The sequence below is a fragment of the Nipponia nippon genome, unplaced genomic scaffold (assembly GCF_047370975.1).
Source record: "Nipponia nippon isolate SJK-2023a ecotype South Korea unplaced genomic scaffold, ASM4737097v1 scaffold_1, whole genome shotgun sequence".
In the NCBI taxonomy this organism is placed as follows: Eukaryota; Metazoa; Chordata; class Aves; order Pelecaniformes; family Threskiornithidae; genus Nipponia; species Nipponia nippon.
The window spans coordinates 161,191,232-161,206,227 of record NW_028262290.1 but is presented as its reverse complement, the minus strand read 5'-3'; the positions used below and the strand labels follow the sequence as shown (position 1 = coordinate 161,206,227).

The 14,996-nt window shown below is 39.3% G+C and overlaps 1 protein-coding gene across 7 annotated transcripts in view; it reads left to right on the top strand.

Annotated features, from left to right (window-relative positions):
- The window catches only part of LOC104014886 (sodium channel protein type 5 subunit alpha), a 217,260-nt gene that overhangs the window by 60,034 nt on the left and 142,230 nt on the right, over window positions 1–14,996 (top strand). For all 7 annotated transcript variants that reach the window (XM_087730822.1, XM_087730859.1, XM_087730851.1 and 4 more), the window contains exon 7: window positions 4,794–5,024. In XM_087730822.1, the coding sequence (XP_087586948.1) occupies window positions 4,794–5,024 (231 nt within the window). The remainder of the gene's footprint in view (window positions 1–4,793; window positions 5,025–14,996) is intronic.

Sequence of the window (14,996 nt, the reverse complement as noted above, 5' to 3'; positions counted from 1 at the left end):
CTGTTTTCCAGTTGCCCGTGATATTGAGAGAAAACAAGCTTTGTACAGTAGCTGGGTATCTGTTTATGCAGACTTATTTAAAGAAAAAAGTTTTTAATTTCTTCATATATCCCCTATATTCACATGCTTAGAAATAGGTAATATTTTCTCTATGGGAGCATAAAACCTTTAACTCTCAGTGATTTTATTTATTAATTAGTGTTGCACATTGCCATGGCAACTGGATTCATTCGTTTTCAATCTAGACAGGAACCATGGTTAGCAGCAGAACAATCCACTGAAGTCACTTATTTGTCTCCCATTACCAGCGTATCCACGTCCCAGTGTGCTCAATAGGAACCCTTCCCGTGACAACAGAGGGTCTTTAATAGTTTATCTGCACAGAAATCACCAGGTTTTTGATAACTACTAATTGATGTAATGTAAAGCCCTGAGGTACACCCTTCTATGTCTCCTCCTCCTCATCATCATTACCAGGATTTTGTAAAGTGCCTGTATCTAGAGAAGCTCCACTGCTCTTTCTAGAACAGGCATGTACATCACGGACATCTCACATAAAATGACAGGATACCAGTGAAGGGTGACCTCATAGAAAATTGGGCCAAGGCACTTTGGGGCCTGATCCAGCTCCCATTTAAGTTAGTGTGAGTCTAAAGGCTATAAATAGGCTGCAAATGTTATCCAGTACTTTACTGATAGCCAGAACAGAGCTTGGAGCACGAGAATTAAGGCTGTGTGGAGGAGACTGACCCCCGTTTGCTGCTTCAGTCTCACTGAAGTCCTCCTGCACAGAGATAAATGTCATCCTTCTGGTGGGTAAATCACTTAACTCAAGAAGTAACTATCCCCGAGGTGAGAAACACACATACTTGTGTTTTCCTTGGAGACTGGCCTGATAGTCACATTTCCATGCAAAGATGGTCTACAGAAATGCTGACAACCATTCAAGTTTGCCAACATGGTATTCAACTCTTCGCTACCCTACATGTCAGTGGCTAATGGCAAAATACATTCACAAGGGTGAACTCTTCTCTCCCTACATGTACATGACTTGCAGACATTTATAAGACCCATGCATATCCTTAGGAGAAGGAGTAGGCTAGGTGAGGACAATCATAGTGCAAGTCACACTCTCTTTTTTTGTTTTTGTTTTTTCTCCTCGCTCATTTCCATGAAAGCATCTGATTTTCTGTAGGTGATTGCCAACATCTGGTATGGATGTCATACTGAATTACGCTAATACTTTCTCACATCTCGTAGGAGGAATGGATGGTGGTGTGGGATCTTGCCATTTCTCATTGTTTGGTGTTGCTTGCATTTTCTATGGTTTCTGATGTGCATTTGAAAACTGATTATTTGATTAACCTCTGAATGTGTTAATTTCTACCTGCATTAACAGGAATGTTTGGGCCAAATCCTTCTTGCTTTCTGCAGATGTCAGGCTGCCTATACGGCCCTCATTCCACTGATTTTGGATCTTCTGGTGTTGTTCATGTCACGCAAGCAGGATTTGGCCCAGAAGTGTGGAAAGAATTCAGTGATTCAGGAAAAGCCTGTATCGATTACTCCACAGGGAGTAATCTATAGACCCATTGTCATTAACGGGTGTAGCTGTTCCTCAGCTTTGGATCAGATCCTCAGTTTTTGCTGCATGCTGCCTGGTTTGATGTTTGACTTGCAAAAATTAAGTAAATGCCTTTAATGCCCCATAAATAGTATCTTCTATTAAGCTATATTGCAGTGGTCTCATTGGCACTATTTCAAAGGAGGATTATTTATCTAGAAAATTTAACACTGCTCTAAATTTGAATACATCTAGCATTGCTTTTACAAAACATGGGATTGACTCAGAGAAATGCAGAGCACCTGCAAGAGGTTCTGGTTGTCGTTATTACCCCTCAGCCCTTCCACGTATGAGCCACAGAAAGTTTAAATGAATGCTGATTTAAGTGCTTTCCTTAGCAGTGTGTTGTGCCAAGTAACTTGACGGACACTACGTAATTTTCTGGCCAAGTTTTGGTTTTAAAGGATGAGAAAAAAAACCAGTTAGATTATAAGTCCACTCCCCAAATGGTTTTCCTGGAAAGTTTTAACAAAGGTCCAGGAGGCAGAGTACAAGTTATTTTTAAATGGTCTTTAATTACAGCAATTGTATTACTAAAGCATTCTCTTCTTAAACTGTTCAGAAGCCTGTATGCTATTAAAACAAAAAAAAAAAAAAAAGAAAAAGGAAGTAAAGCTGAAAGCCCTCTCATAAAGAAATTATTTGATACCTGCAAGGAATGAACTTGTAAAACTAATAGTATAGGATTACTATTCTATTTAAAACCCCAGTAAGTAAACTGAGAAATACATGTTTCATGAAATGACCTTGAAATTTACAATACTGGGGCCTGATTTTGAAAACAGATAGTCTTTATTGGTGATTAGGGTTTTGTAGGTCTTGTTTCCTAATATTATCCCTGTTCACATTAGGACTCCCATTGTCCTTGCCCATGTGAGTAAGATTAATTAGTGTGCTTAGATGATAAAAATGCAGCCTCCAAGCTTGCATTTGTATTACAAATGAATAAATGTGCTGCAGGGATTCCACAGAGGGTACTGAATTAAAAAAAAAAAACGTGGTTTGGCTTTTTTTCCCTTTTTAAGACTCAGTTTGCATTTGGACTTCCCAAGTTTCACCAGCTTCAGTGAAGAAACATCTGTGCATTCAAAGGAAAACCAGTGATGAGAATCATCGGAAACATTTCAGAATATTAGATAAAATAAACAAATATTCTAGTGCATTTACAAATCATATTTCTTTTTCCCCACCTCACTACTTGTTTAAGACCTGGCTGTATTAAAGGTCTTATATTCTTAACACTGGATAAGGGTGAGACCCCAAGAAGCCCTTCAGAATTGGGCTACAACTACAACTAGTTTCACTTCGGATATAAAGTTCACCCAAGACTAGATTATCAGAAGAGCTATGCTTTTTATTTAGGCATCAAAATAGGTAGCCAAATCTACAGATGGACTCAAAAGTTCCAAGCTGGCCTTTTTCTAGGTACCTGAATAGAACTGACCTCATTTGTAAAATCTCTTTCTGGTGAGGAGTGCAGATGATAGCATGAAAATCCAGCTTTTGACTAATGTTTATACTGCAATATTTTTTGCTTTGTTTTTGAGTAGAGCAGGGACCTGTCTAACCTCTCGCTCTTTACCATGCCACAAACTAACTTCAAAGAGGCAAACAAAGAATTTAACGGAGAAAGGGGGCTACCCATACCAGATGGGTCAGTCCTTTTTGGTTAAATGGCCATTTTATACACACCAATATCATTCACAGGTTAACTTAATGACAATACCCTATGCAGGAGTGGAATATTTTAGGCTGCTGGATACAGGGACTGCTGGACCTGTTGGCCATTCTGGCAGTTCATCCTCCTTTGAGAAACTATGATTTCTCTTTACTTTAACCGCAGAATTTTAAGCAAAACCAAAAACTCATTTTTGCCTTCCTATGAGTCCTCAAGTACATTTTCATATTATTTTAAATTATACAGCACTAGCTTAACCTTTGTGGCTGCCAAACTCTTGGGGTGGAATTCCAGGGAACTGAGATTTAATGTGTGTGATCATATTCAGTGAGCAAATCAATGTGCTTCTGAGTATTGCCCAGGAGAATTCCTCCTGTTTCCTCTCTGCACTTTCTTTTTTCCATTTAACTCGATTTCTCTTACTGCTGCCATACTGGTGACACTGATTATCAGAAACACTGGTTACTACTTATCGAGTATTAATTAACTATAAATAGGAAAGAAACAACAAAATTGCTACCATTGTGCAGCTGATATTAACATCCAGCTACAGTACACATGTTTAGGGGGGTCTTTTTTTGAAAAGAGTGGGTTTTGTCGTATTCATGTAATATTCAATCAGCTTAAATAGTTCTGATCTCCAAAAACACTTCAAAAGCAGGCAATATCTTTTGCGAAAACAGTATAATTATTTATATCTGTATATTTATAGAACAATAAACTGAAGTTAGTGTTACAGGGTGAAATAACACAGGAGAAGCTAATTTGTGTGACCCAAGCCTTGGGTGTGTGCAATAAGATGATTTATCTACATTGGCAGCATATTGTAAAATTATTAACTTCGCCCAGGTATTGTGGGAGCCTCAAGTTGTTTTCTCAAATAGATTTCCACTGGATTTATTTGTTTGCCTGTATTATTTGGCTTCTAAACCCAAATTCTTGTTGTCTTAAGCAAATGAATTGAAGGCAGAGGAATTATTCGTATGAGGACAGAGAGATGGATTTGGCACTCAAATATGTAAAATAATCAGGGAATAAATAACATTTCCATACTACTTCATCTGTTTATGAGAGGGATAAAGTTATCAGAATCACCTGAGTGACTTAAAACCAATTCACATTCTCAAAATTCAATGGGATTTAGGCTTTACAGCCTTTACTGCAGCTCCATGAAAATATAAAAGACATTCTGTATTTTCTTTATCCATTAATATTTTTGTATCTCGCTGTTTCTCCATCCAGTTCTTTCCCTCCATTTTTAAATCAGTGTTTGTGTAAGAGTAATACCAAGATGTTTGTCTGGACAAAAGTAGGCCAAACTAAATGTTCATAGTGATCACTTGTCTCTCGTTTCTGCCATCCAGTTACAAAAAAATGTAGTAGAAACCCTTCCGATTTTCCCTTCCATGGAGATTTTCATCATGAAAAGTAGCTATCTGCAGACATGTTTCAGCCTCTCAGTCTATAAACTCTTGGCTTTTATCTCCCTAGGACTGAAGACCATTGTAGGGGCACTTATCCAGTCTGTTAAGAAACTTGCTGATGTGATGATCCTGACCGTTTTCTGCTTGAGTGTCTTTGCCCTCATAGGCCTCCAGCTCTTCATGGGCAACTTGCGACATAAGTGTGTCAGGGACTACACCAAATTTAACTCCACCAATGGCACGTTGTACTTGGATGGTAGGATGTGGAACACCTCGGAGGAATTTCTTAGTGATCCAGGTAAGCTCTTCTTTACCCTGTTAACTGTTTTTTGGTTGGTTTTTTTTATTGACCAAAATCTACATGTGAATCAACAAATGCAGCATTACGTGACTACTGGCTCTTCATGATGTTGATGTAGTTTTGAACACTTTTTCTGATCTCTGTGGTGCCTGCACAGTTCATGCTGAAAGTATTTCTGGTGCTTTCCTATCATACAGACTAAGGTCCTTGTTGCATCAATGAAGATTTTCATAGTTTTAGGGTGTCTCATTATATTTTTCTTAATGCTCTGTTTCCTGGAATTAGGCAATCACATGAAAATTTCAGCTCTGTGTGTGGGTCTGGTTTGTACACTGTTTCTTTAAGACAATTTATAGCACTTGCATTATCTAGCAAAACTTCAAAATTTGAATTAAGGGTCTTAAAAAATCTAAAAGCAAAGCAGAGCAATTCAGTATTTATTAATCTGAAAAATCCCAAGAGCATTTTTTTAAGGAAATCTTATGCTATTAGGGCTCTAACTCATTATCTGGGTTGGGCCATCCTGCACTATCTGGTGCTCTGATGTTTATTATCAAAAGGCTTGTTTCTAGGCCAAAGCAATTTTTAATATTCTACAGTCTGCTATACTTTGAATTACAATGAAATAGGTTCACTGAACTCATTTATTAACATTTAAAAAAAATAAGCATTTCATGTAAATAAACTTCAGAATGTAAACAAGTGGCCCAGCTGTTGCTGCTCCAAAGCCCTCTGAGTCACTGGAAGACCCACACCAATTGCAGTGGACATGGGCTCATATCTAAAATAATTCAGTGATGCTCTTGAGGGAAGGAAGCAGCCAGACTGATGTGCATTGGTGAACTTATGACCAGTCACCTTTGGTATTTTATTTATTTTGAGGAGGAGAATGAACCACATAGTCAACTCATTAACTGAAAATTTAGTTGGGAGGACGTGACATAGTGTCACGGGGTACTTCTGCTCTGACTATGTGGATCCTTCAGTCCTACATCTCCAGCCATCTTCACTATAAAAACCCCACACTTGACTCCTGGAAGTTGCCTGGGTTGACCCAGGACTGCTGAACACCTGGCACAAGGTTGCCTCCAACTCCTGCTGGCTTCTCAGCATTGTACACCTCTTTAGCCAGTCTACATGGTCCAGGGATTGGGCAAAGGGCAGTTTCACCATTCCCCACTGGTGACCTCTGGCCTTTCTGCTTGATTCCTCTCCCTGCAGTCTGAGCAGCCCTGGAAGCAGTGGTATTAGAAAGGTTTCATTCAAGGAATAAAAAGCTCAACACTGGTATCTTTAATGCATGATGTGGTTGATGCAGCATTAAGGAAGGGAAGCTCACGAAGCTCCGGATGAATAAGGGCCATCTGTGGGACTAGCCCTGACCATCAGGTGTCCCCTTAGTGTTGCCCTCTTGTCAGCTGAGAGGGGAAAGAGCTCTGTGCCAGAGGTAAACAACCACACTGGACCTTTTCTGGCCAGTGATAAACCTGCTGATATGTTTTCCCACCCATACGCTCTGTCATTCTAGCTTGGAGATGAGTGCTGGTGGAGCTAGTAAAGATATCTCTGCACCTGTGGTGGATTAAGGCACTTCACAGCTCCTCCACCCACAGATGACTGACAGCTGGGTGAGGTGCTGCTCTCCCTCTCTTATAGAGGTATTGAGAGATAAAATAGTGATGCCTGGAAATGTAAAGCCCTGCAATAAAGGTGAAGGGATGAAATGGAGTTGTGAAGATAGTCTGACTCTTTGGAAATGGAAGTAGGGTAAATGTACCACTGGGTAGTCTCTATAAAAATATAGTTAATGTCAGGGCCAGCTGCAACGTTGCTTTAAATGGGAGGAATTGTACAGCTGCTCTAGCATACCATAAGAGAGTTTATTTGTGTAGTCCTGATATGGGGAGGAGGGGAGATGCTCCCATAAATCCATTTAGTAAATCCAGCAATATGGTCATGAAAATATACTTGTTATCACTAAAGGAGATTTACCTATTACAAAGATAATCAACTTGGTGAGATAATGGATTAAAATGAATTAAAGTTTGACCATGTGGTATTAATAGTAAGTAATAATAATATCAGTGAATGTATTCATGTTTTCATAATATCTGAAAATAAAGACATGGTGCATTATGGCAAACAGCCATCAGTTATGGTGGGTGAACAAAAATTATTTAAATAGTTGAAGTGTTGAGTCAGTGCAGCAGGCCACTGAAGAACTAGAAGAAAAGTAGATTTATAGGAAAAATGTACTGACCTCTGAATAAGAATAATGAAGTGTTCCTTGAAATGCTGGAGAAGGTGGCTTAGCTATTAGGCTAGGGAGAACAATATGAAGTAGGATTTTCATTTAATGTTGACTATTGCACTGAAGCAGTTCAGAAATGAAAGGACTGGCTTACTTTGTGACTAGATGGGATAGTGCTTTATATTTCATTTTGCATAAGTATTATGGTGAAATGAAGTGACTGTTTAACAGAGTAGTACTGACCACAATTTAATAACAGTCTAAATTTCAAGTACTGCAGGGAATTAAGCAATACATACAGTTAGATTAAAGTGTAGGCAGACCAAATTAGATAAAAAGAAGAATATATTAAGAAACAGAGTAGTGTCAGTGTTTATTTTGAAGAAGAACTAGAGAAGAAAATTGGCCAACATGTTGAGATAGTAGGGTTCACTCAAAGGGAGCACAGACAATTACAAAAGCTCTTTGGAGACTTCAAAACCACTGTGGCTGAGTCATTTCGTTTGGAGCAGGGATACTAATCTAAAAAACAGAAAACAGAAACCTGAAATGCTGTCAGAGATTTGTAATAACACTTTAAAAAGAAAGGATCTAAAGGAATAAAGGAGTAAAAAACACTCAAAAGCAAAATTGGAAAAATGAATTGTTAATTCTGTTCATCACGATACCAAAACAGAGAATCAAAATGGGGTGATGTGCCAGTTCTGCTCTTCTTGGAGAGCAAACGTCTGCTTTAGATTCTTTGAGAGAGTTTTTAATGTTTTAAAGGACAGCAGGGAGCCTCTGAAATGGCATCAGCCTCCTCTTGTGTCTTTGAACCTTTTTTGCATGAATAGAAAACCAAAGACGAGTGGAACCCCTTAAAAGGGTAATACAGTGAAGAATTGCCTGGTGCTGCAGAGGAAATAGCTGAGAGACTTAGTCATGACATGCAAAGAAAGATAAGAACTCAGTTTTCAGTCTTTCTGAGCCCGTTCTAGTTTGAGATAACTGTGTGCTACAGGCACTTGTTACAGGAGACGTTTTGGTTTTGTAGAGGGCCTGGGATAGCTTCAGCTCTGCTTTTTTATTCAAAACTGACTTGGTATATGGACTAAATTGTATCCTCTTTCCTTAGCTCCTTTCAGCCCTCAGGTAGGAAATTTTTTCTCATCTGTCTTCTCAGTCCTATTCTTTTCATTTTATAGATGGGGGAAAAAGTCAGTTTATAAACTTTGTTTGCATCATCATTGGCTTAACCACAATTACGTGGTAACACTTGATTTTTGGTTGATCCTTGAGGAAATACCCACTGAGCCCCCAGCGTTCAGGAACTCCTTCTCTTAGCTACACACTCAAGACCCAAATGTACGTTCCTGCTTTACTGCTGTGGTCACCACACTTATCTTGGCTGATGGTGCAGGTGCTGCCTGGCCTCTCTGCTGCCCCTGTTCCTGCCTCTACCACCAATAAAGACAGCACACCAGCACCAGTAGTGGTGGTCGCAGAAGAAAAATCTTTTCTTCCTAAATCTGGAAAAAAAAAAAAAATTTGGTCCATTTCTGTGCATGATAGATCCATAAGAAGTCAGCCCCCACCACCTCCTTTTTCAGGCCTTTGGCTGTCACTTAATCTTTCTTACATGAACTTGTCAATCCTACATTGCAAGGTTGCTAGCGTTGTTGAGAATTGTTGGGTACTCTCGTCCAGTTGTGCATCTGCCATGAGACAATCATATAAACTAAATCCATCAGGAGTTAGGATTTCCTGCCTATCCACCAAACACTTTGCTTGTTCTGTCCATCATTTCAATGGCTCCTGCAGCTGGAGAAAACACCAGGTAGCTTGAGAAGCAAGGGACAGAGCCCTTAAGCATGGGGATTCAGTGGGAAAATTCACACTGAGACATCTCTTCCATTTAGCTTCACTAATCACAAAGTCCTAGCATACAAAAGTAACACTGAATACTCCCAAGCAGACCATCAAGAAGGGGACTTTCTTGGCATTATCATTAAAAGCTTAATTCTGTGAAAGAAACTTCATCTATGTTACTGCAGGTGCCTCTGGTTTCTCAGCTTAGCTACTGGGCACAGCGGTCATGGTAAGGCGAGATACCTGCTTAGTCCTTCCTCAACTCACGGTGTTGATGCAGATCGAAAATCTGCCTTTTGGTAGGCACATCTATCTCGTGATGAACATGAGGATTTTTCTGTTCTTTCCATCAATTCTTTACTTGTATGAATGGAGTGTGGCATGGGGGACAGTTCAGCATTAGATAAAAGTAGGCTAAAAAATTCTTCATGTTAAGTGCCAATGGCAAAGTTAAAATGGAGGCACAGCTTGCTGATCTGCGAAAACACTGGCTACTGGTAAGTAATTATTTTCCTATCTGCAATTCTAGATTTGATAAGGGACTGCAATCAATAAGCCCAAGGAAGATTATTTTTAGACGTTAATAATAACAAACCTGGGAATCTGAAGTTGTAGATACAGCAGTGCTCATCTATAAAAATGAAATAAAAAAAGTAAAAAATAGTGATAGTTTACATCCACAGTATTATGAAAATTATGTGATCAATGTATCAATATCAAAGTTATTGAGCTGTCAGTTATCTTTAGGAGAGCTAATAGTTTAGAAATACCAGCTGACGGGAAAACTGCAAGCTTAAGTCCAATACTTGTAAAGATTTCTAGGAAAGCAGCTGCAAATAACATGCTTGAAGGCCTGTCTTAGGTTGTGGTGTTTAAATTAAAGATGTATTTGATGAAGTAAAGCTTTATGAATGTGTGAGAGTGGATTGAAAGGTATATGATGTCAAATATGTCACTGGCTTAAGGAGAGAAAAGACGTACCAATGGACTGAGTGTAGTTGATTCACATGGCTGGTGATTGTAGAATCTTTAATGTCATTTATGTATTCCATTACTAAAATGGATTATTGACTAGTCAGAAAGTAGAAATCTGAGTTTAAATAGCATGTTCTTTTGTAGAGCAGGCCTCAATGTAAATTCTGAATGCATAAGAAAAAACACTTAAGAAAAAAACCTTAAAAATATAGTAAAATTATTATAAAATCACTTTTGAAATGGTAGTCTCAGACCCCAGTATTTTCTTTTTCCTTAAACTAAATACCCTACTGAAGGTACTCCGAAAGGGTCTTGTTTTCAAAGTGTTTGATATATGTTTTCTCTCAAAATCAGTATCTTGTAAAGTAAAATAAAATCCTGTAATTTCTTTCAGATAATCCTGTCCAGAATGTTGAAATAATAATAAAAAAAAAGTTTAAGATTTATTAATCTTTTACTGGGAGGAATCAACTGCCATTTTTGTAGCTTAAAAGAGGACTTTTCAAGGATGTTATTTTTTTTCTTCCAGACTAGTTTCTGGCATTCGTTTCATGGCAGTGGTTTTTCTCTTCTTCTGAAGTCAAACTGTGTAGTTATCAAAGGTCTGAAAAAAAAAAAGCTTTAATTATAAAAAAAAAAAAATCCAGATAAAGATAAATGTATTATCTGTTTTGTCATCCCCAGTTAGACCTAGAAGACTTATGGTTGCTTCAGGTTCTATATTTAGAAAGATGTATAAATACATTAAGTTTAGGTCCTTATTTTAGGTACTTAGGCTTTGCAGCTCCTAATTATATCCAACAAAGCGATAGGAGTGTTTTGGAGAAGGAACTTTCTGAGGTGGCCTCTGGAGAAGCCTGTTTAATTTTATATCCCTTGATCATACTAGGCGGCCTAGGGAGATGGTCCAACTAAACCAGCCGTGTTAGATGCCTAAGGTTGAGGAATGTGAGCATTTTTCATAGATGGCTTTCGGTTGCAGAGCAACTTGCTGAACGTTGATGTGATACCCATCTGAATCATGGTCTTCTTGGGTACTTGAGAAGGGATCACAGGCTTGTGGGAAGCAACTGGTCTTGCATGAGATGTAAAAGGAATTAGAGCTACTCTGACTGCTCAGAGCTGATAAATCAGGAGCGGTTCCAGACCCATGTGAAATAATTCTAGAGTCTTCTCACATCCTCCTCTTTGATGTCCTAGGTGTAATGCACTGTTGAAATAAACGGGCATGGATGTTGATACATATATCTTTGAATATATAAAAGTATGTATGTGTGTATATAGATGTGTGTATATCTTCTCTAAGCTCTGTGCCTGATTATTAGCTCTGCCTGAAGAATTGCTTCATTTTTGCTTTCGGAACCACTGAAATGGAACTGTATGATCAGATTCTCTGAAACTATATGAGAACTTTATAGAAAATGATGATGTCCAAGTCAGATAATAAATGTAGCAAGTTTGGGAAGAGCTGAAGTGTTTGAGGTGTTGTCTGAGGTGGTAATAGAAGACAGTGAGTGTTTGATGAATAATTATGGAGGTGGGAGGAAAGAGGGAAGCAATAAATCAGGCTGAGACTGGAATAGGTGTTTTATTATGTATGATTGTATGTGAACCAATGATTAAGACAAAGAACCTCTCTGGGCTTTCAGACTGTGCTTGTCAGCATGGAATCTATTCACGTTACTCAGCCGTTAACTGTAAATATTGTGGCTTTGTTCGGGTGCTGTGGATCTTCTGATAAATAGCTTCATAAATGCTCAAACGTTAATGCTCTGATGTGTTATTAACATGGGTATTGTACCTGTGCACTTTAACGTTTTAAGCTAAATAAAAAAAGAAAGGCCCAGTGGAAGAAGTGCAAGCATCAGAAAAACATAGGAATTGGTACTGTTGTTTCCAATACAGTGTCTTCCCGACCATTCAATAGGAATTTTTTTGGCCTTGTAGTGAAAGAGTAAGTTCTTATCTTGGAACAGTTTGTAAAACAGGAGGATTTGTCTCCCATATACTTTTTTTTTTTTTTTTTTTTTTCCCTTATCATTGCATTACTGCTCACAGAAAGGAGAGATCTACTAGAGGAAAAATCTGCAACAGAAGATTCACACTGAACATTTTCAGAGTTTTCCTGCACCTTCCAATTGTTCATAAACTAGCAAACTAATATACCACTTGACTCGCACAGTGATGTTCAAAGAAGCATTTGAAAGGACCTTGTCTGTGCCCTTTGGAGCCTGTCCGTGGACTTCTGCTTGCTCTGGGTTCAGCAATAATGTGCCTTGCAAAGGCAAGAGGTAGCATTCACTTTGAACAGTCAGCCCAGGTGCACCGTGAGCCCACCGCTAGAGAATGGCTTAGATTGCTGCTTTCCTTATTGCACTGGTTTCAAGCGCTGAATTCACCCAAGTGAGGTGGAGATAAAACATGGGAATTGCCAGGCTCAATCTGGCCTTGGTATACCTACATCAGTATCTGTCTGTGGCACACAGCGGCTCCACATGTTCTAGAAGAAATTAATACAGCCTGAAGTATAGCTATTTTTCTAAATTTTTATTAAGATTAACTATTATAACTCTGGATATCCTTATCTACATAAGCAACAAAACTCTCTTTGAATGTTTTGGCCACAGGGGCAGCCTGCAGCAGTAACTTCAGCAGTTGAAATGGCAAGTGTAGTGAAAAATATTTCCTTTATCTTTAGTTTTGAAATTTTTTTTCTTTTTTTTTTTCTTTCCTCCCCCTCCATTTTCTTAGGGCAAAAAACATTGTTATCACGTTCTGTGACCGGGAGCACACAAAGCTCCCTGTTCCAATTTTTCAGAATGCATGCTATTTTTGACTCTGACAGTCACCTCTTTTCTAAGATAAAAGATCTCCATTTTTTCAATTGCTCTTCTTATTAAACTTTTCCCAGTCATTCCCACTACCCGCTTCTCAATTCCCTCCAGTCCAGCAGTTACCCTGCTGAAAGCAATGCTGTGGTCTGTCTTCTGGATGAGACAAGCCATGGTTTATAGGTTGTTCCCTATATAGTATTCCATCCTGTTCCTCCGGCATCTCAATATTACGTTTTTCTTTGATCACAGCTTCATGTTACATAAGTGTTGGCTAAAGGTCCCTAAAAAAATCTGTATCTCTTACCTGAACTGATACAGGGAATTTAAAACTTGACAAGGTTATGGATGGGTGAGATTTTCTCCTTCTCTGCTTTGCTTCACAATCTGACAATATCTCACTTTGCATTTCTCCACTTATATTTTTTTAGTGGGATAGGCTTCTGTATTGTTTTTCATTCAGTCCTGGCCTTGGACTTGATTTACTTGGAAAATACTATGTATAGTAGATTTTGTCACCTCTCTGCTCACCCTCTCTTTCCCTTGTACTTATAAATGCAATAAAGTGGTGCAGATACAGCCCTCTGTTAACCTGCAGAGATACTGCACATTGACTTTTCATCTTAACCTTTGGCTTCTGTCTCTTAGTCAGTTTTTGATCCAATTCATTTGTTTTCTTTATCACGGTAGAAGCAGGAGTATTTTCTTCTATTTTTCTGGCATCTGTAATCACAAATGCATTCGACCCTTGTAGCAGCTTTTGATTTTAATTCTTTTGTGTGAAACATACAAAAAAACTCCACAAAACATAAAACCTCTACAAAACATCCAGAGAGCACACTTCAGCATTTTGCTGCCTATTTATGTGAAGCGTATGTCTAAACAAGTGGTACTAAGTATGCTTTTAGTTACGTGTGATACAGCCTACAGCCCTAAGATCGTGGGTCTGCGTGACTGGTCAGACACAGAGACAAAGAAGGAGGTTATCTGAAGATGTTTAAAAGCCAGCATGTGAATTTATTGCTAGTCATTGTCTCCTGTCTCATCTTCCTTGGGATGCTCATGAACTTGGCATGGTCCCCAAGCCAATTTGACAGCCTTGGCGGAGCATCTAAGTTCTCTGCTCCCCTCTTCTCTGCAGCTCCAAACACTCCTGATGTGCTTTTCCTTCCCTCGGACTGTGCAGGCAGCACAAACCAGGTACTGTGGATCTTTGAGGCTTTCAGAGCTTCTTCCTAGTGCACAGGAGCCATCTAGCAGAGGGCTTGACTGATATTTTTAGTGGCTTTTTCTCAAAGAGGGAAAAAGGTGTACTACCAAAATAGGACACGTTCTTTTCTGTGCTATGGTGACTGCGAGCCCTGGCTGGGAAATTGCTTCTTTGGCCTGTCTCGAGCATGGGGGGAAGCACTGATAGGAGCCTACCAGAGACCCTTGAGCTTAAGGAGACCACTTTCCTCTCAGCACCTTGTTGTATGGTTTTCTATGACCCCCTCCCAGCCCCTCCATATCTCCTGCAGGATAGCTCATGCCCAGAATTCAGGGCTGTAGTTACCCTAAAGTCATATATTAGCCAATGTTGTATATAAGATCCTAAAAAAAAAAGTTGGCTTCTTGGACTCTGCCCCTCCACCCACCCAACCATCCTCACAATTAACTCCTCCTCTTCCTTTTTTAACTGAAGTTTTGAAAATCTCCTCCCAGATGGCGAAAGGGTAAGGTAGCAGGAGAGAGCTGGGCCAGAAGCGAGTACCCAGGGGAAGAGGGAGAGAAGGATGATGGGAAGCAAGAAGGGAGAGGAGAGCACCTGAGAGCCTGTGAAACCCAGCAGAAAGGCTGGCAGGAGCAAATGCCAGGGGACAGCAGAGGAGAGCAGATCCCCGGCCACGGGGTGAGCAACAGGAGAGTAACTGATTATTATAATCATTTGCAATCCCTTTTAGCAGGGAAGAACTAACTGGTGGTGCCATTTATTCCCAAGCATTCTTCCCTAATAATACCCTTAATACATCCTGTTCCGTCGCTTTTGTGAGGCATGGTTTTCATCTTCAAACTCAATTT